General features: G+C 37.7%; 1 protein-coding gene across 3 annotated transcripts in view; it reads right to left on the reverse strand.

Moving 5' to 3' along the window:
• LRP6 (LDL receptor related protein 6) overlaps window positions 1–23,090 on the reverse strand; it is a 183,862-nt gene that overhangs the window by 151,768 nt on the left and 9,004 nt on the right. For all 3 annotated transcript variants that reach the window (XR_006709309.1, XR_006709308.1, XM_045465704.1), the window contains exon 2: window positions 6,269–6,662. Coding sequence is in view for 1 of the 3 variants with exons in the window: in XM_045465704.1 (XP_045321660.1) it covers window positions 6,269–6,662 (394 nt within the window). In the remaining 2 variants the exon portion in view is untranslated. The remainder of the gene's footprint in view (window positions 1–6,268; window positions 6,663–23,090) is intronic.

Raw genomic sequence — 23,090 nt, forward strand, 5'->3', positions numbered from 1 at the left:
TGAGATATGGAGCAAGATCCTTCATACACAGAACCAGTGTTTTACAGCAAAGACTAGTATGAAGCTTTCTATTTTAGCATAATTGGCTATCTGCTTCTATGCAAAAGCTATGGAAATGGATATAATCTCAGGGAAAGAATAAAGAAAATGATGCACTTTTACTATTCCGTATCTCAAGAGCTAGTGAAGGAAGGAAAAGAGTGGTCCACGTGATAGGAAAACCAGAGTATAAAAATCAGGAAGTCTTAAGAGAAAAACTTCTAAAAGGAATACAGTATCAATATTAAATAATGCAAAAAAAGACTAAAGACAATCATTTTATTCCTACCTCACAAATCAGCTCTCTGGCAAACTCCTTCCAAAATCTTAAAGGCTCAATGGCACAAATATTTGGTGCCGGTTAAAAATAATTTACTGTAGTTTCTAAAGAGCCAGTCACAGTGGAATACAGCAAGGGTACGTAAGATCACCAAAATACAGACAGTTAGGGGCGCCTGGGTGGCGCAGTCGGTTAAGCGTCCGACTTCAGCCAGGTCACGATCTCGCGGTCCGTGAGTTCGAGCCCCGCGTCGGGCTCTGGGCTGATGGCTCGGAGCCTGGAGCCTGTTTCCGATTCTGTGTCTCCCTCTCTCTCTGCCCCTCCCCCATTCATGCTCTGTCTCTCTCTGTCCCAAAAATAAATAAAAACGTTGAAAAGAAAAAAAAAAAAAATACAGACAGTTAAAGGTATCCGTTGTTTACTCTCACAAAATTTTATTCTTCTTTCTGCTTAGGCTGAATTAAAAGGTCAGTACTGCAAGCAAGGAAAGCGTTTACTGAAAAACCAAAACTATTAAGAGACTGGGCTAGGTAAAGTCATTTAGTTATACTGCAAATATTACTTTTTAATATTCCTTCAATAAAAGTGGGCCTGGAGATAGAGGACATAAAAAAATTTTGACTACATAATTAAAACTCAATCTAAGGGTAATGGATAGCAGACATAAAGAATAGTAGACATAAAGAACTAAAAATTGGATGGGATTAAGATTTCTTGTAAAAATTGGATGTGGGTTAAGATTTTTCTTTTTTTTAAGTAAAGAGCCCTACACTAACATTTGAAAATATACATATACACACTCACTTACTTATTCTTAAAAAGTTTTCTTTTCATTTTCAAGGACCTTGCATCATATCCCAGAGGCGGGTAAAGCCAAACCAATAATCCAGATTTCCTGGATTAGTGGCTTTTCTAATACGTTTCTCTTAAATTTGGGGTAGTAATCTCAAAACCTCACCTCCCAAACATATGTTTAACCTATATAATCTGCCTGAAAGTAATTTGCTATCTTTTTTATTCTTCAAACAAAAAGAACCTTTGACAGTTTACAGTATTTTCCAATTTACATCACATAGAACTGGCAAACTGGTTTTATGAGTTGAATAGCCTTAAAAAAGGGGGGGGGGTTGTTGAGTGTGATGACCTATGCAATAAGAGCAGTAGAAACAAATTTTAAGAATCTGTTCTGCAAAGGTGCGCCTGGGTGGTTCAGTCGGTTAAGCATCTGACTTTGGCTCAGGTCATGATCTCAAGGTTCACGAGTTCCAGCCCCACACCGAGCTCTCTGCTATCAGCACAGAGCCCACTTCAGATCCTCTGTCCCCTTCTCTCTTTGCCTTTCCCCCACTTGTGCACTCTCTCTCTCTCAAAAATAAACAAACTTTAAAAAAAAACTTTAGAAAAATTTTTAAAAAGAATCTGTTCTGCAGAAATAATTCTAAGTATAACATACACTAAATTATGGACTTGAATGTGTAATTGTAAAGTAAAAAATTTTAAATTGATATAGAGTACTTATTTAAATATCTTCACTTTTTAAGTTTAAACAATGTCAAAACTGAAAGAAACCCATCGTATTAGAGATGAGAAAACTGAAGTCCAAAAAGATAAAATGACTTCTATTTATAAGTGACTTTATAAGTGACTTTTATATTTCCATAAAATATAATCTTGATGAACTGAATTGAAAAAACTAAAAACCTTATTATGTTTTAAATAAGAAATTATAATCAAAACCATACTGAGGTAGAATTCATGAGATGATGCTAAAATTTACATTTGCTTAGAAAACATTTTCTCCTCTTAACAAGGAAAACTAAAAGGATTATGAAAGAAAATAAAAAATCCAGTCACTCAAAAAATATTTATTGGGGTGCCTAGGTGGTTCAGTTGGTTAAGCGGCCAACTTGGACTCAGGTCATCTCAGAGTTCATGGGTTCAAGCCCTGCAGTGGGCTCAGTGTTGACAGCTCGGAGCCTGCAACCTGCTTTGAATTCTGTATCTCCTTCTCTCTCTGCCCCTCCCCCACTCCTGCTCTATGTCTCTCTCTCAAAATTAAATAAACATTAAAAAATTTTTTAAATATTTATTGAACACCTTCTATGTGGCAGGAATGATTTTTGTCACCTGGAACATAACACTGTAGAAAATACTTTTAAACATACTCAAGATATGACAATTAAATGTATATAATTGTTGAGGAAAGTATACATTATTCTTTTTCCACTGAGTTCTGCAAGCATTTTTATTTTTTTTTTTTTCAACGTTTATTTATTTTTGGGACAGAGAGAGACAGAGCATGAACGGGGGAGGGGCAGAGAGGGAGACACAGAATCGGAAACAGGCTCCAGGCTCCAAGCCATCAGCCCAGAGCCTGACGCGGGGCTCGAACTCACGGACCGCGAGATCGTGACCTGGCTGAAGTCGGACGCTTAACCGACTGCGCCACCCAGGCGCCCCTCTGCAAGCATTTTTAAAGCAGAGCTCTTAGTACTATAAATATTATTCTTCATGATAAGAATATATTTTAAAAATATGTATCATTCAAAGTGGTTCAGTATGAATTCACTTCAGACTGAATCACTAAAGTTTAACTGTTTCAAAAATATCCAAAAGGATTTGAAATACGAACAGATCCTTAACAAACAAAAAACCCTTAAAACTGCTTTATGTGTACCTGAAACAGCTGGCCCTCAACATCACTAAGATTAGTACAGTCATTGTGAAACAGACTAAGGAACTTACAATTAGAGCAGCCACACAGTCAGGAATATCTCTCCCTATAAAGTAAGAATACTGCTTTCTCTAACTATGGTTGTTCATTTCTGGAACAATTTGTATACACACATTTTCCTGCCCCTTATTCTGAATTCTACACTGCCATCACTCAAAAGAAAGAAAAAAAAAATCTCAGACTAACAGAGGCCAAATTTAGGGAGGGAAATAAAAATCTTCCTCCAGTCTAGGCTAAATGGACTGATCACACAAAGAACTCCATACATCCGAAAGCACACAGATGTCTGCACTAGTTCCCAGGGCTCAAACAATACCAGTCATTCAATAGCTTTCCTTTTACATAAGCTGATGTGAGAGAGCTCAGTCAGCTCTTCTGAACCCCATAACCCAGGATACTGGAACTCTGATAAGGCCTACATTTTTCTTCAGCACTGTTTTCATGTACTTTCTCTGGAAAGTAAACTTCATTTCTCCCCCCAAAAATAAATCTGGAAATCATCTCTTCTGTTTGATAAGTGATGTACTCAATCTAAAATTACTTTTCCAGTAAAACCACAATCCTTAACATAAATTTAAGATCAACACTGAAGACTGATAGAATATATTTTTAAATGCATGAGTTTAAAATATAATTTTACACTCCATCATGCTAACTCCCAAATGTATACCATTTGGCTGCATTCTATTTATTTCCAGTCGTGTAGTTTTAAAAATAGCCATATGACACATAACTTTCCAAAAATTAAAAAGATTTTAAGAATGGGAGGGGGAGTAAATTTACATACACACTCCTACACATAAGCAACACTAACCACAACCTTCAAAAATAATGAAAAAATATTTGAGTGTCTGAGCAAACTTTACGCCTTCACTGAACATCCCTTAGAAGCTTAAATAACACTACTGTCTACCTTCAAAGCACAGTTTTATTGATTCTTCCAGTAATATTCTTGATCAGCTGAGTCTTTGGTGGTTTCTCATCTTCAATACTGGGAAGTTAGCCACAGAAAAACTCTAATGGATTTGTTAATCATATGGTAAACTTACTTCCTAGATACTTATCAGACGTGACACCCAGAAGTAAAGCTGATCAGCTTTAGGGCACAAAATGAGAATGACTCATTTAATCATTAAATTATCAAATCCTGAGTGAAGAGTTACCTATAAATTCAGCTCCCTTGAATATGTACCATCACATTATCCCTTATATGATGTACTATCGTATTATTCCTTGTAGAAATGATCTACATGCTGCTCCAGAACTGTGGTAATCAAGCTCTTTTATCTACCCATCCTCCACAAGAGCTCTGTGGCCCTTCCAATTTTTTTTAACACTCTTCCCCTCTCCACTTACACACTACATAATGCAAGTAAACAGGCTTTTGAAGAAGGGAAAGTTCTCTCTCCCAAGTTTTCTGTCTTTAAATACACTGCAAATCCTTAAAGATATTCTTTCTCCCCAACAAGAACACAAAAAGCAGAACTCTAAACATACTATTTAATGGATATTTGGCTAAATTGCCATCATCACCCTTACAGTTATAAAATTAAGTCTGTCAAAAAAAAAATTTTAAGAACTATTTGTCTTTTCACCAAAGTTCCCTAATGACCACTGAAAGCACCAAAAACCCTGTATGCTCTATAAAGCAGTAACCTCACAAACATTTCAACACTGAGACTCTCAAACTCTGTTGGAAAAACACAGATTCCATTTGTCAAAAATATCTTTCAAGTTCTCAACAACCAAATTCTTTAATCTGTACATATCCAACACCTGTGACCTCCTCCTTGGGCCACTCAATACTTTTTCCTCCCACTAGAACCACTGTATTTTATCATGCTTTATTAAAAGACCATCCTGACTGGGGCGCCTGGGTGGCGCAGTCGGTTAAGCGTCCGACTTCAGCCAGGTCACGATCTTGCGGTCCGTGAGTTCGAGCCCCGCGTCAGGCTCTGGGCTGATGGCTCAGAGCCTGGAGACTGTTTCCGATTCTGTGTCTCCCTCTCTCTCTGCCCCTCCCCCGTTCATGCTCTGTCTCTCTCTGTCCCAAAAAAAATAAATAAACGTTGAAAAAAAAATTAAAAAAAAAAAAAAAAGACCATCCTGACTTTAGCAGATACCTCTTAATGCCCCTCTGAAAATTATACAATTTTAATACACACACACACACACACACACACACATATATAAATATAAATACACACACATAAAAATTACATGTGTGTTCCAGACTTCTCATCCTAAAGTTTCACTATACTGAGTCAGAGTACAAGCAGGGGAGGAGCAGAAGAGGGGGAAACAGAATCTGAAGCAGGCTCCAGGCTCTGACCTTCAGTACAGAGCCCAACAAGGGGCCTGAACTTACGAACCATGAGATCATGACCTGAGCTGAAGTCGGACGCTTAACCGACTGAGCCACCCAGGCACTCCTATAAATGAATTTTAAAACATTCCAACATACTTGAAAGTCAAAGAAAACAAAGTGTTAAAATGGTTATTTGCAGGTTATTTATCTTTAGATTTTAAATTACTAGTAATTCATTTCAGGTTCATGTTTAGATGTTTATCTACCCCTACCATGACAGGTGGCATGACAACATATTCAATAAACAAGTATCAAGGAATGGTATATGGTAGAAGTGAAGCATAGTAACAGAAGCATATAATGACACAGTTCACATTTTCTAACAGGATTTACCCTTGGCTTTACGTTTCCCTTCTCATTAGAAAATAAATCTTTACAGCAAATCTCTTGAATTAGAAATGAGTTAACAACTTAATTTTTATTGTTCATTCAATACTGGCATATTAAATTATTAAATAATAATTCAGAGTTTAATTAAAAAAACACTAGTACTACAAAATGATTGCATATACAATGAAAGTTTTAAGATCCATAAATGAATACTATTCTTTTAGGTCTTCATTCCTTCTTCTTCTAATTATCCTCTTGTACTTATTAAATGTAGAAAACAAACCAAGAACTCTATATATTGCTGTCCCGTAAGTGATATTAGAAACAAAACTGTTTACAGAAACATCTTAAAGAACACAACACAATCTTCCACATTCAAGTCTACTTGAAAAGAAGCTCAAAGAATCTAAAATTGGGTTTTTGACCTCTTTTCTCTTGGGGATGGAGGAGTCTATGCTAGCAGAAAGAAACCAGGAAACAGAGATGCAACAGCCTTTGTACATTGCACAAAACTTACCCACTTGAAGGATCTAAGGCAATAGCTCTGGGTTGATCCAACTCTTGCCAAAATAAAACTTTTCGTAAAGATCCATCTAAATTAGAAACTTCAATCCGATTTGTTTCAGAATCTGTCCAGTATAATTTTTCTCCAAGCCAATCGCATGCCAGTCCATCAGGGGACAATAATCCAGAGACAACAACATTCTGTACACTCTCAGTTTTGTTAAACTCTGTTCGTTTAATGGCTTCTTCGCTGACATCACTCCAGTATATCAAGCCATGACCAAACACAAAGTCCACCGCAGCTGCATCCTCCAAGCCTCCAACTACAATCGTAGCATTCTCTTTGCCATTTGTAGCATCAACCAATCGCAAGTCCCGTCTGTTTGCATAAAGCAACAAAGGGGCCGCTAGAACAAAAAAAGAGAAATAAGTAAGAAAGGAAATGTAATGGCTCTCATAAATTGAGTTTCAAATCAGCATTAATGAACAAATACTATCAAAAATAAGAGTAAATAAATCTGTAGAAGACTGTCTTAAAATCTTTTCACAAAATACTATTTTTGTAGCACTTAAATACAAAAAGTTGCAAGAACAAGGAATTAATTCTCCTAGGACAGTCTTTTCTGGTTAAAATAGTCTGTCACATTAAAAAGCTTGGCCAGGGGCGCCTGGGTGGCGCAGTCGGTTAAGCGTCCGACTTCAACCAGGTCACGATCTCGCGGTCCGTGAGTTCGAGCCCCGCATCGGGCTCTGGGCTGATGGCTCAGAGCCTTGAGCCTGTTTCCGATTCTGTGTCTCCCTCTCTCTCTGCCCCTCCCCCGTTAATGCTCTGTCTCTCTCTGTCCCAAAAATAAATAAACGTTGAAAAATAAATTAATTAATTAATTAATTAATTAAAAAAATAAAAAGCTTGGCCATTCCAAGAATTTGCAACGATGGAACCAGTGGAACATTCACACCCTACTGGGGAGAATGTAAAATGGTGCAGCCAATTTGGAAAATAGTTCTTAAAAGGTTAAACATACAACCTACCATATTATCCAGCCATTCCATGCCTAGGTATTTACTCAAGAGAAATAAGAGCATATGTCAATACAAAGACCTGTACATAAATGTTCATAGCAGCTTATTAACAGCAGCAGTCATCAACAGATAGATGAACAAACTGTGATACATCCATACAATAAAAAGTAATGAATTATGTGTACATGTAACATGGAATCTCATACAATATGTGAATCTCAAAATAATTATGGAGAGTGAAAGAAGTCAGACCAAAAAAAAGAGAGTACAGATTGCATGACTCCACTTATACAGAATTTTAGAAAATTTAAATTACTCTATTGTGACAGAAAGCAAATCAGCAATTGTCTAGAGGTGAACAGAGAGGGTAAAAAAAGAACAGGGCTTATACAGGGAGGGATTATAAAGAGGCATGAGGAAACCTGTAGGTAATAGATATATTAGGTTGGCTATGATGATGGTTCCAGAGATATATACATATCAAAACTTTATTAAATGTTATACTTTCCATACGCACAATTTATTGTATCATCAATTATATCTTAATTAAGCTGTTAAATAAACAGTCTGGCAGAGACAGCTCTTAGCACAACTACTTTATTCTGTCTTACATTATTATCAGAATGACCTCTGAGTAAGGCCTAAGACCAAAATTAAATACAAAGGCTATCCTAAAGAAATAATATTTAACTTTTAGAAGGCTGACTTTGTTAGGATTGAAGTTGTATAAATTCCATGGTGTGGGGTGTTTTAAGTATCTATTCCAAGTTCCTGATATTTACTTTCCAGGCATTATTAGTAATTAAGGATCTAGACTACAACTATCCAACACAACTTTCTATGATAATAGAAATAGACTCTCCACTGGGCAATACAATACCCACTGACCACATGTGGCTAGGAAGCACCCAAAACATGGTTAGTATGACTAAGAAATTAAATCTTTTATTTTATTTTAATTCACTTACATTTAAGTAGACAAGTGGTCGTATTGGATAGCACAGATCTAAAGGCTGAGATAAGACAAATGAGGAAGGAAAAATAATACCAGAATTATACAATAATCTACATAATCTTCTCCCACAATTACTTACTGAAGGTCTAAAACTGTGTCATCCAAAGCCAATACCACATACCATTTAAAAGTAATTCTACCTTGTTTTTAAGAAATTAATTTCAAAAATTAGGGTGCTCAAAAAAGCATAAAGAAAAAAAATGATGTTTAAGCCAGTTTATGGATTATGGCTGCCAAATGGAGTTATAAAGTCCACTATTTTCATCTATAAGTATAACATGAATTTCCCTTCTAACAAAGCTTAAATTCAACTTTCTTAGTCAAAAACAAATGGGTGGATAGATTTTTTAAAAAGTGACTAAGAGCTCTTTCTGCTTATTCTGTACATCTGATACTGTTATTGACAAATTTATAAATCTCCCTCACAGATTCACTTTTAACTAATTTCATGCCTTCATTCATCACACTGATTTATCAGTACTCACAGTGTCCAGTGCACTCTCTTATATTGAGCCCCTCATACTAGGAGCCAATTCAAAAAATCAGGAAAAGGGTCTCTATTAATGAAGGGTACAATGCCAAGAGCTGCACAAGGCTAAGTCTGAGCACTTATAATTTAAAGTGCAAAACTGATAATAATCTAATATTTATTGAGCACCTTTCTTTGGCACTATCTTTGGAAAACTGTGAACCAAATCTGCATATGGCATTAAGTATCAGCTAAATCTAGTAATAGTAAGTCTGTTTATGACTTTCAAGTCAAACATTTCTACTGAACATGTGGTCTACAAAATCCAAAGAACCCATCTGACCATTTAAGGCTTCAGAAGCCTAAGTACAAGAGGAATAAAAGAAGGTTGGGGTGGGGAACAAGTTAACTTCTTTTAACTTAGCAGTACTGTTTAAGGTTTCTAAAGGACTATACTTAGGGACCCCTGCTGGCTCAGTCACTACAGCATGCAACTCCTGATCTCAGCATTGTTGAGTTCAAGTCCTATGTTGGGTGTGGAGATTACTTAAAAATAAGATCTTTAAAAAAAAAAATACAGAAAGAAATAAAGGACTATACTTAAACCTACGAACTGTTAAAAGGAAATCCCAGAGTTCACTCTAACAAGGTAAATGTCATATATCCCCAACAACTTAATTTAAACTTCTCAAAAATCTCCACATGTCCCACCCATCCTCCTTTATCTTGTCCACAGTCTCAAATGACAAGTTACCCTTTCTCCTTTTTAAGGTTAAAGCAAAACTTTTGATTCAGCCTCCCTACTTCCTCTCTGCAACTTTGCTCTATGGATTATTCCCTATTTCTTAGATCTTCAATGACTCCTGCCAGGTCCTTGCTATCAAAAACTTTAATATCCTTAACCTTGCTACCACCAAGAGAACTGTATTTCTCCTCACCACAAAATCTTACAATATTGAATATACTTCATACCACCACCTCTTATTCTAATTTACAGTAACTCTCCACCCATCACTCAAGTAATCCTACTCTCTCCAAGTCTTCCTAACCAAATCCAATGGCCTTTTCTCAGTCCTTATTCTTGACCTCTCTTTAGCATTCAACAGTGTTGACGATAGCTCTACCTATACAGAATGTTCTCCTTATACTATACTACGCTATTATTCTTATTTTTCTGGTCATGCTTCATTTGCCTTTTAGTTTCAAATCTTCCCCTCCCCCCCCCCCCACTTCTCAATTATAGATATCCCCAAGATTCTCTCTTTCTTGTTCCTGAAATGCAAAAGTATAGTAGAGAAAGCCAAGTTCACCTGGTCAATAAAGCAACTCTATTCACGTAATTTTTTCATCTCCAGCCTAATCTTCACTACTGGACCTATAACCTCTTGTTGGCTATCTCCTCTAGCCATTAAATTCAATTCATCACCTGCCCCCCAACCCACCAAAAACAAAACAACACTTCAAGAGTCAACAGTACCATTTTCTAATCTCACTGGTACCCTCTTTGACACCTCCCTTTTCCCCAGCCTGCCAATTACTGTCTTGCTGATCCTTCTTTAGCATGTCCTTAAATCTGTTTCCTTTCCATTTTTAAAACCACTATCCTACTCTAGACCTTCATGACCTTACACCTAAACTAATAGTAAGTGATCTCAATACTCTCCCAATCCTTTTCCACCTCAAATACTTCTGCTTTATCTCACTCAAAAAGCTTTCTGATTTCCTTTGCCTAAAATAAAAAAGGCTCAATACTTCAGGCCACCACCAGGTGACTTCTACCTATGACTCTAACTTACTTTCATAGCCTCTGGATCATACAAACTGGTTTTTAACATACTGTGAGTATGTTGTATTCATTTTCCATACTCCGTATTTCTCTCTCATTATCCCAGCAAGCAAGTTCTTCAAGGCCAGATTTAAACCTTACCTATTCCATCAATCTTTCCTACTGCCTCAGCTTTCCTTCTTTGAGACCTTACAGTCTTTACCATGTATTTGATATTAGCATTTTTAAAAATACATTTACTATTTCAACCAAGACCTCTGTCCCTTGAGAACAGCAGCAATATCTTATAACTAAGTTTATCCCCAAACCCTGGCAGAGTTTACTGCCTGACAATAATACGGTAAACATATTTACTAATATCGAATAGGTATTTTCTAGGACCTGCACTAATATCTAAAAGGTATTTTCCAGAACCAATATATCTGCCATTAACCCAAAAGGATTTTACATTAAGTACTGGCCAAGGGCTCACAAATGCCCATTTCTTACCTATTGACTTGTCCAAAGTTTAGTCAAGTTTACCTCCTCGCCACGCACTGCTAAACTTTGGCTAGCTCTCAGTTTAAGCAAGACAATGCAGAACATCCTCTTTTAAGGACTCGTTCCGAGCATAAGGTGACCACAGAAAAAAACATCTGTTAAATTACCACGGTCATGTCATCTGCTAACCCCCACCAGTTTATCCCACTCTCCCACAAAGACCCTGCTGGCACTATTCACTTGTATCTATAAGAGAAAAGCCTTTTGGTATTTGATTTTCAGATACCTACGTACCTCATGGTCAGATCATCACAACAGTCTTTCCAAATAAAGTGTCTTCCTAAGTAGGGATTTATTTTTGACGCTGGTATGGTGACATGACTTGGATGAGGACTGGGCTTCAACTACGGACATACACCATCCCTACCTTGATAATGCTATGTAAACTTCTCTCCTGTCCAGAAATTCATGTATCTTTCCTCAATTTCAACTCCTGAATCAGTGCTCCATACATCTAGTCTGTTGCAACATGGTACTTTGATATTTTCCAGCCAAGAAATTTTTTTCTCTGGCTCTTTGAGTAGAGAATCACACCTTAACTCTTGAGCAGGAGTATTCCCAGCTATTCTGTGAGGCCTTTTCTATTCTCCCTTGACTCCTCCAGTGGAGATTACAGAGGCAATTTCCTTGGCTCATCACAAGGGAACACACCTCACCCTACTGCACTTTGCACTTTACTGCACTTTGCAGATACTGCCTTTTTTACAAATTAAAGGTTTGTGGCAATTCTGCGTCAAGTCTACTGGTGCCATTTTTCCTATAGCATTTGCTCACTTCATGTACGTACTTCACCTTATGGTTAATTCTCCTAATATTTCTAATATTTTCATTATTGTTGTATTTGTTATGGTAATCTTTGATCAGTGACCTGTTATACTACTACTGTAATTGTTTTGGGGCACCACAAACTGTACCCACAAAGACAACAAAATCAATAAGTGTTTTATGTGTTCTAACTGTGCCACCAACCAGACATTCCCCTGTGTCTCTCCCTCTCCTCAGGTCCTGAGACACAACAATGTTGAAATCAAGCCAATGAATAACCCTATAATGGCCTCTAAGTGTTCAAGTGAAAGTAAGAGGCCCACATCTCTCACTTTAAATCAAAAGCTAGAAGTGATTAAGCTTAGTGAGAAAGGCATGTCAAAAGCAGAAATAGGCCAAAAGCTAGGCCTCTTGTGCCAATAAGCCAAGTTGTGAATGCAAAGGGAAAGCTTTTGAAGGAAATTAAAAGTACTACTTACTAGAGTGAACACACAAATGATAAGAAAGCACAACAGCCTTATTGATGATAATGGAAAAAGTTATAGCAGTCTAGATAGATCAAACCAACCACAACATTCCCTTAAGCCAAAGGTTAACCCAGAGCAAGGCCCAAACTCTCTTCAGTTCTACGAAGGCTGAGAGAGGTGAGGAACCTGCAGAAAAGTCTGAAGCTAACACAGGATGGTTCTTGAGGTTTAAAGAAAGAAGCCTCTCCATAACATAAAAGTGCAAGGAAAAGCACCAAGTAAGTATCAATATAGAAGCAGAAGCAAGTTATTCAGAAAATCTAGATAAGATAATTAAGGAAGGTGGCTACATTAAATCACACATTTTCAATGTAGACAAAACAACCTTATATTAGAAAAACACAACATCTAGAACCTCCACAGCTAGAGAAAAGTCAATGCCTGGCTTCAAATCATCAAAGAACCAACTGACTCTCTCCTTAGGGGATAATGCAGCTGGTGGCTTTAAATTGAAACCAATGCTCATTCACCATTCTGAAAATCCTAGGGTGCTCAAAAATTATGCTAAATCTACTCTGCCTGTTCTATAAATGGAACAGCAAAGCCTGGATGACAACACATCTGTTTACAACATGGTTTACTGGTTTTTAAGCCCACTGTTGAGACCCACTGCTCAGAAAAAAAAAAAAGATTACTTTCAAAATATTACTGCTCGTTGACAATGCATCTGGTCACTCAAAAGCGCTGATGGAGATGTTCAACAAGATCACTGCTGGGGCGCCTGGCTGGCTCCGTTGGTTAAACGTCCAACTTCAGCTCAGGTCATGATTTCATGGTTCATGAGCTAGAGCCCCACATTGGGGGAGCTCGAGACCCACTTCGGATGAGCCCCACTTCTCTGTCTCCTCTCTCTGCCCCTCACTCGCACCCTCTCTCGTAAATAAATAAGTAAATAAATAAATAAATAAAGTTCTAATAATGATATGGCCAAGTTAATAACCAATATTAATAAAAATGTGAGCAGTGGCATTAAAGTAGCCTGTTAAAAGAGCCCCACTGGGGAGACACAGTCAGCAAAACTTCTGATGCTTAACCTTCATAACAAAAATAACAGAGCCATCACTTTTGCATACAATATTTTGTATTTTAAAGAACAGTTTAACACGTATGATTCCACTTGATTTCCATGTCCTCCCTGTGAGGGTTTTGAGTCAGGTGTCCCTACCTCACTGGTAATTAAGAGAATTAAGACACAAAGAAGTGACCTATCCGTGGTCACAGAGCCAGTCAGTAAGGAATCTAGAGTTCTTCTAGGTTCCATATTTTCTTACAAAAATCTGCTCATTCTGACACCTACCCACAGTGCTTTCCCATTAACCAGAATTCTACTTTTCCATCATAATGCCAAAAATGCCAGAATACAGTTATACACATAACGAGGATGACATCAGCTACAACTTAGCAGCATGCTTAGTGCTTTACATATAGTCTCATTTAATTTTTACAACACTGTAAAGTAGGTGGTATCATTATGCCAATTTTACAGATGAAGAAATCAAGAATCAATGATGTTAACTACCTAACTCAAGACCATCCAATTAATAAGTTTATGATGTGGAGAACAAATTCAATCCCAGGTCTGATTCCAAAGCTGGACTCCAAACACCAACCCAAATTTCCCTGTGTCTCAGTGCCTAAGGCTCTCACCTCCCTCTCCTGTAGTCAGTACCGTGTCAAACCTGAAATAAGCTTAGTGGGCACTAGTTGTTTCCATGAATCCTTCATAATCTTTTTTAAAAGAAGTTTTATTCATGCAGAGCAAGTAAACTAAGTATAGATAATACACAATGTTACATTACTCTCAGGTGTACAACATGATGATTTCAAAAATCTATGCCATGCTCACCACAAGTGCAGTTACCAACTGTTACTACAGAATGTTATTACAGTATTTTAATACATGTTTTTTAATGTAACATGTGTTATACATACATAAAAAATTTTCCTGGGGCGCCTGGGTGGCGCAGTCGGTTAAGCGTCCGACTTCAGCCAGGTCACGATCTCGCGGTCCGTGAGTTCGAGCCCTGCGTCAGGCTCTGGGCTGATGGCTCAGGGCCTGGAGCCTGTTTCTGATTCTGTGTCTCCCTCTCTCTCTGCCCCTCACCCGTTCATGCTCTGTCTCTCTCTGTCCCAAAAATAAATAAACGTTGAAAAAAAAATTTAAAAAAAAAAAAAAAAATTTCCTATCTCTAGATGGTATTACCAATTATAATTTTAAATTATAAAATCCCTTAAAAGAGTTCTATTCTAATTGGTTTGAAAGTAAATACTTGTTCATATAAATTGAATATTCCTAAGATTTCCAAAAATCAAGGAACTTAAACTTCTTCTACTTTCAAAAGTATTTTTCATAGAAACTAACCCACGTATTTTAAGAATCCAAAGTAACACATATTTAAGTAAATCTTTGGAAAATGAGACTAGTTCAATATTGTTGGTATAATAAAAATAGCTATGTCTTCTGAGTTATCGACATAAAATTAAGACAAGCATACATTTTTATTCTATCTGGATATGTTCTTCCTAAACTTTTACAGGTTTACTAACAGAATAAACTAGCTTTACATCTACATTTGTATTTAGCCAAGTTGTTCTGACAATCATTATTTCAGTTAGTAACTATGTTTTGTAATAAACCAACTTGAAGATAGTTTCCAAAATATTTTCTTAACACGTTAAGAACTATGCTGGGGCACCTGGATGGCTCAGTGGATTAAGCATCCGACTTCTGCTCAGGTCATGATCTCACGGTTTGTGGGTTTGAGCCCTGCATCAGGCTCTGTGCTGACAGGTCAGAGCCTGGAGCCTGCTTCAGATTCTGTGTCTTCCTCTCTCTCTGTCCTTACCCTGCTCGCCCGCGTGCTCTCTCTCTCTCTCTCTCTCTCTCAAAAATAAACATTAAAAAAAAGTTTAAAAAAACTGCAAGAACTATGCTAATTCACCAATATTTATTAAATAACAAGGTCATTTCTATAAGATAGAATACAGCATAAGCATTTCAAGTTTATATATTTTTTTTACCCCTTACTTTAGGGTTACCAAGCAGCTATATATACATATATTTGAGTTTACTTATAAGCATATTCATTTTTGCCACATTGAGAAGTGTATGGCTATAAAAAGTTGTAAGATATATATTCATAAGCTCTGCCAGTCTACTGAAAAATGATGGTGCATGACAGGCAGTTCAGGTCTCCAACTCCGTAAAATAGAAGCAATTATTAAGTCATAATCTTACATTTATTTTAACGTTTATTTATTTTTGAGAGAGTGAGCGTGCATGCACAGGGGACAGACAGAGCCAGAGAGAGAATCTCAAGCAGGCCCCAAGCTGTCAGCTCAGAGCCCAACACAGGGCTTGATCTCACGAACCATGAGATCACGACCTGAGCCAAAATTAAGAGCCAGACACTTAACCAACTGAGTCACCCAGGTGCCCCCATAATTTCATAAATGAAACTATACTAGGAGAAAAAGTGACAGAAAAGAACAACTTTGTATACAGGTGTGCAGGATGTGTTTTTATTAAGAAAAAGAAAATAGTCCCAAAGTAAAATGACTAATTATTCCAGAATAGAAAGAAGAAGATGCAAGACAAAAGCTGAATGGTTACAGAAAGTTACAAAAAGTTTATGAAAAAGAAATTTTTTTGTTGTGGTCAAAGCTGGCTAGGATCTGATGGGTTTATTTGTAAGACTTTCAAAAAGTGCTTTAGTATCAAATATTGTTACTTGCACAAAAGTAAAATTCAGTCTATTAAAATGACAAAATTTTCTCGGGTTACTGGTCTGCTCTTAATAAAGAGGTTATAAAAGGTTTTTCTTTGCCTTCTAAATAATCTCCCTAGAAAGTGAAAATCCCGTATCTTATCAGAATTTCCTGTGCTTGAGGGGCGCCTGGGTGGCTCAGTTGGTTGGGGGTCCAACTTTGGCTCAGGTCATGATCTCGTGGTTCATGAGTTTGAGCCCCACATCAGGCTCTGTGCTGACAGCTCAGAGCCTGAAGCCTGCTTCAGATTCTGTGTCTCCCTCTCTCTGCCCTCCCCCATTCATGCTCTCTGTCTCTTAAAAATGAATAAACGTTAAAAAAAAAAATTAGAATTTCCTGTGCTTGATGTTGACTTTATCATATCTTGATTATTTACAAAAACAAAACAAAACAAAACAAAAATCCTTCTCACTTTTGAGAGAGCTATGCTTCATCATGTTCCTTCCTATGGTTACTTTAAATAAAATTTTTTACACTTTGGTTAAATGGGTAGCCAACTAGTTCTTCTCAGTGACCCATCATCCTATCTAATCAAACGTTCAAATCTCCAAATCTCCTACAACTCTGACACTCTGCTTTTACTAAATCAAGTCCTAAATGATGTATCTTGCCCCTATGACTATCTTCGAAATTTCCCAAAGGGTCCCTGGGAATTCACAAAGAATTTCTTCTTTCATCTTCTAAAAAGAGGTGTTAAAAATAACTAGGTTAATTTGATCAATGTTATGATTTGTGGGGCGCTTTGCTGGCTCAGTTGGTACAGCATGCAACTCTTGATCTTGGGGTTATGGGCTTGAGCCCCACGTTGGGTACAGAGATTACTTAAAAAAATTAAATCTTTAAAAAAAAATGTTATTACATGGCAAATCAGAAGTGATGCTTACATTCCCTAGATTAAATCATATGAGTAAAATATTATTTAACAAATTACATGAAGTTCCTAGGAATTTATCAATATTCTGTTAATGATATGTTTCTATTTATCAGGAGTCCTGGTGCTGCTTTTCCTAATATTAGACAACAATACTGTGTCATCAGTGATCATTTCAGTTACACATTTTTATGTTAACTTTGTCATATACAATAGGCTCATGTTTCTCAGTCAGAATTCACATCACTTACTTAAGGAATTTTATTATATAGATGTTTAGGACTTATTCCAGACTTATTAAAATTTTTACTTAATAATCTCGATATATTCTCTTTGTTGTTGTTCTTGGCCTCCTTTCCACCCCATTCCCTCTTAATTTTGATATATTCTTGATGTGCTCTAACTATATGTTTGATGGGACATGTGGCCCAGGATTATGATATATTTTACAGTTTTATTCTCTGCAAAGATCATATACATTCATCACATAGATGATATAATATCCACTCTTCTTTAAAATAAGGTTAATCGTTATGGTTATATTTTGTCTAAAACTTTTTTGGATTGACCTGACTTTGGTTTGCATGTCACAAAACCAAATTTCCTAATCAATTGCATTATGTTTTATAACAAACTCTCATCAGATCTTTCGTTTTTAAAATTACGGGGGGGGGGGGGGGGTCGTGGCAGCACCTGGGTGGCTCAGTCAGTTAAACATCAGACTTCAGTTCAGGTCATGATCTCATGGTTCATGAATTCGAGCCCCAAATCGAGCTCCTCACCGACAGTGTGGAGCCTACTTAGAATTCTCTCTTTCTCCCCCTCTCCCTCTCCCCTTTTGTCTCCCTCTCCCCCACTCTCTCTCTCTCAAAATAAATAAACTTTAAAAATAAAATAATCCATAGTGGGACACCTGGCTGGCTTAGTCAGAAGAGAATGCAACTCTTGATCTTGGGATCATGAGTTTAAGCCCCACATTGACCACAGAAATTACTTAATAATAAATTGGTTAATTAAATTAAATAATCAGGAGTAAGTTAATCACCACCATCTTAAGTCTTTTGTCATCTACAGGTATGTTTTTTTTTATTCTGATGCTTTCCTGAAAGTGCTTGCAAATCAGGTATAAGCTAGCTAGAGTGCTCATCTTCAAAGGACTGTTGAAAAAGGACTATACCAGGTACTCTTGGGCTTCTGATCACTTAAATAACTTTGAGACTGTACCAGTGGACTAAATCAGGATTTCTAAAAAGCTAGTGGAGAAGCAGATAGGTTCATAAGACTACCAACCAAAGATCTAGAAGGACAAGAATTAACAGGACTGAATAAACTGATGAAGAATGACCACAAGTTTTATTTAAGATACTGCTGATGCTTTAATGTCCCATTTTCTGGATATAAAGAATTCTTTTCTTTTTTCTTTTAAGTTATCTATAACTCATTAATGATTTAAGCAGACTATGCTTCTGTAAACAGAAATAAAACATTTTTCCTCCTTGTCTGACTCCTCCATAATTCAAAAACTTTCATTGTGTATTCTTATTTTCCCAGCAATACAGTTATTTGCATAAGTTCAATAAGAGTCTGTCCCACTAGTTGGAAACATTGGTTATGCAACCAAGGCTTTGACTGGCATGCCATTTTTGAAAGTGGTGCTCATTTAATCAAATATGACTAGACAGATTTAAGGAGCTGTGACTGACTTCATGAAGGCAGTGCTCACAGTCCTCTTAGGAAAAAAGGACTGGTACTTGGCTTGGAGTTCCAAGCTTTGCAGAAGTAAGCAAGATCACTCCCAGTCAGGCCCAAGAACCCTAGGACACATTTGAGAATGTCAAGAATTCACCGGCATCTATAGGTACTACAAGTGAAACCTGATAGTGAATTCTTGAGTTGGCTTCCTGGCTTCAAGAAGCTTTTAAAAATGAAATTCAAAATAAAAAGTTCTGCACAGCAAAGGTAACCATTAACAAAAAAAAAAAGGCCACCTACTGAGTAGGAGAAGATACTTGCAAATTTGTACAAATTTGATACTTGTAAGGAATTAATATCTAAAATACATAATGAACTTATACAATTTAACACACACAAAAAGCAATCTGATTAAAAGATGAGCAGACAAAGGCACCTGTGTGGCTCAGTTGGTTAAGCGTCCAACTTCAGCTCAGGTCATGATCTCACGTTCCTGAATTCAAGCCCCACATCAGATTCCACCCTTGCAATGCGGAGCCTGCTTGGGATTCTCTCTCTCTCTCCCTCTCTCTACCCCTTCCCCCACATGCTTGCTCTCTTTCTCTCAAAAGTAAAGAAATAAACTTAAAAAAAAAAAAAAAAAAAAAAAGATGAGCAGAGGACCTGCAGAGACATTTTCCCAAAGGCATACACATTACAAGAGACACATGAAATGATGCTCAACATCACTAATCATCAGAGAAATGCAAATCAAAACCACAATGAAATTATCACTTCACTTCACACCTGTCAGAATGGCTAAAATCAAAACCACAAGAAACAACAAGCATTGGCAAGGATGTGGAGAAAAGGGAATATCAGGCACAGTTTGTGGGAATGTAAACTGGTGCAACCACTGTGGAAAACAGTATGGAGGTTCCTCAAAAATTAAAAATAGAGGGGCGCCTGGGTGGCTCAGTCAGTTAAGCGGCTGACTTCGGCTCAGGTCATGATCTCGCGGTCCGTGAGTTCTAGCCCCGCATCGAGCTCTGTGCTGACAGCTCAGAGCCTGGAGCCTGTTTCGGATTCTGTGTCTCCCTCTCTCTCTGACCCTCCCCCGTTCATGCTCTGTCTCTCTCTGTCTCCAAAATAAATAAATGTTAAAAAAAAAAAATTAAAAATAGAATGCCATATACTCCAGTTAATTCCACTACTGGCTATTAATCCACAGAAAATGAAAAACATTAATTTGAAAAGATATACACACCCCTATGTTTACAATAATTTACAATAGCTAAGATATGGAAGCAATCCAGTGTCCATCACTAGATGAATGAATGAAAGTGTGGTGATGTGGTATATGTACACACACACACACACGCACACACACACACACACACACACAGGACTATCACTCTGCCATAGAAAAGAATGAGATCTTGCTATTTGTGACAACATAGATGGATCTAGAGGGTATTATGCTAAGTGAAATAAGTCAGACAAAGACAAATAGCATATGATTTCATTTATATACGGGATCTAAAAAACAAAGCAAACTATTAAATACAAAAAACAAGGGCGCTTGGCTGGCTCAGTCAGTAGAGTGTATGATTCTTGATCTCAGGGTCAAGAATTCAAGCCCCACATTGAGCATGGAACCTAATTTAAATAAATACATTTTATAAATAAATTCGTACATACATACCGAGAACAAGCTGGTGGTTACCAGAGGGAAGATGGGTGGGGGAATGGGCAAAAAATGAAGAGGATTAAGAGGTACAAACTTCTACTTATAAAATAAGTCACAGAGATGACAAGTACAGTATAGGAAATATAGCCAATAATACTGTAGTAACACTAAATGGTGACAGAGGTGACTACACTTATCATGATAAGCACTGAGTAATGTACACAATTGTCAAATCACTGTACTGCATTGCATGGCAATTATACTTCAATACTAAATTTTTTCCTCCAAGTCCAATCCAAGATTCCTTATAAAAATGTTCAGGGGCGCCTGGGTGGCGTAGTCGGTTAAGCGTCCGACTTCAGCCAGGTCACGATCTCGCGGTCCGTGAGTTCGAGCCCCGCGTCGGGCTCTGGGCTGATGGCTCAGAGCCTGGAGCCTGTTTCCGATTCTGTGTCTCCCTCTCTCTCTGCCCCTCCCCCGTTCATGCTCTGTCTCTCTCTGTCCCAAAAATAAATAAACGTTGAAAAAAAAAAAATGTTCAGCAAAGCAAACTTATAAGGCCTATACCTACATAAATAATCAGGTCAAATCTAATGATATCAACTTCACAATTACTCTTAGTCTACCCTGTTATGGACTGACTGTTTGTGTTCCCTAAAACTCTTATGTTGAAACCTTACCCCCACTATGTGAAGGTATTAGGAGATGAGGTCTTTGGGGACTAATTAGGATTACATAAGGTCATGAGGATGGAGTCCTCATGAATGGGATTAGTACCCTTTCAAGAGTCGAGAGCTTGTTTCCTCTCTCTGCTATCCACCATGTGAGGATAGCGAGGTAAGTAGTCTGCAATCCACAGAAGATCCTCAACCAAAAACTGATCATGCTGGAACTTTGATCTTGGACTTTAAGCCACCAGAACCATGAGAAATAAATTTCTGTTGTTTATAAGCTACCCAAACTACACTATTTTTGTTTCTTTTTTATTAAAATTTTTTTTAATGTTTATTTACTTTTTGAGACAGAGAGAGACAGAGCATGAATGGGGGAGGGTCAGAGAGAGAGAGAGGGAGACACAGAATCTAAAACAGGCTCCAGGCTCTGAGCTGTCAGCACAGAGCCCAACGCGGGGCTCGAACTCACGAACCATGAGATCGTAACCTAAGCTGAAGTCAGACGCTTAACCAACTGAGCCACCCAGGCACCCCTACACTATTTTTGTTATAGCAAAAAGCCTGTAAGCCTTAGCAGACTAAAACATACCCCTAATAGTGAAAAATTCTGTTTTGAACAAGGAGACTAACCAAGTGCTCACAACTGTTCATTACTTAATCCACTGAGTTGGCTTGACCAAACTTTAGTCAGGCTTTTCCCCTTTCCCACAAGCCCCTAAACTTTGGCTTGCCCTAAGTTTAAGGAAGTAGATGCAGGACTTCCTCTCTTTTTTTTTTTTTTTTTTATTTTTTTTAACATTTATTTATTTTTGAGACAGAGAGAGACAGAGCATGAACGGGGGAGGGTCAGAGAGAGAGGGAGACACAGAATCCGAAACAGGCTCCAGGCTCTGAGCCATCAGCCCAGAGCCTGACGCAGGGCTCGAACTCACAGACCACGAGATCTGAGCTGAAGTGACCTGAGCTGAAGTCGGACGTTCAACCGACGGAGCCACCCAGGCGCCCCAGGACTTCCTCTCTTAACAGCTCATTCCATGCATCTGCTGACCATAGGGGGGAAACAAATCCAGTTAAACTATCCTGATCATGCAATCTGCTCACCCCCACCCACTTTACTCACCTCCACTGAAAGCTCCTGCTGGCCCGGCTTACCCTACTCTGTAAAAGTTTTTTGTGTTTAATTTGAGACACTTGCAGATCTTTCAGTCAGAGCATTCTTCCTATTATAATAATCTTTTCAAATAGTCTCTCCTTACCTAAATCCGGACTAGTTTTTATTTAACAGTATTATGACAAACCACCTATTGCAAAGTCTAAAATAACACTGATATTTATTTTCCTCTATTTAAAAATGACTGGTATAGGGGAGCCTAGGTGTCTCAGGTGGTTAAGCACCCGACTTCATCTCAGGTCATGATCTCACGGCTCATGAGTTCGAGCCCCACGTCAGGCTCTGTGCTGACAGCTCGGAGCCTACGGCCTGCTTCGGATTCTGTCTCCCCCTCCTCCACCCCCGTCGCTTGCACACTCTCTCTCTCTCTCTCTCTCTCTCAGTTATAAACATTAAAAAAATGTTTTAAATGACTGGTATCATCTTCAAAACTGTAATAAGGCCCAGGTAAAATTAAGTACATACAGAAAGCAATGCATGTGAAATTACCGTCCAGAGTACCAGCAATCTAGACTTAAGTTAGTCATTCACCTTTCTCCTTCATGAAATGAAGAATGTGGGCCAGGTAATTTCTAATATCCCTTCTATCCTATTAATCTAATATGAATTTGGCAAAAAAAGGTTAACTGAGACAGGGCTCTGTGTAAGTTAGTACACAGAAACGAGACGCTGGTGAACTACTCAGTGCTTCTCCAGCAGAAAAAAGAGGAACTTAGGACTTTTTTTAATGTCTATAACTTCAGAAAGAGATTTCAGAAATAATTTCTCCAAATAAAGATCCCAATGATCAAAACCACACTCATTCGAAAGTACTTCATGTATCCATACAATGATTATTCAACCATAAAAAGGAAATACTGATACA

The sequence above is a fragment of the Leopardus geoffroyi genome, chromosome B4, assembly GCF_018350155.1.
Source record: "Leopardus geoffroyi isolate Oge1 chromosome B4, O.geoffroyi_Oge1_pat1.0, whole genome shotgun sequence".
Taxonomy (NCBI): Eukaryota; Metazoa; Chordata; class Mammalia; order Carnivora; family Felidae; genus Leopardus; species Leopardus geoffroyi.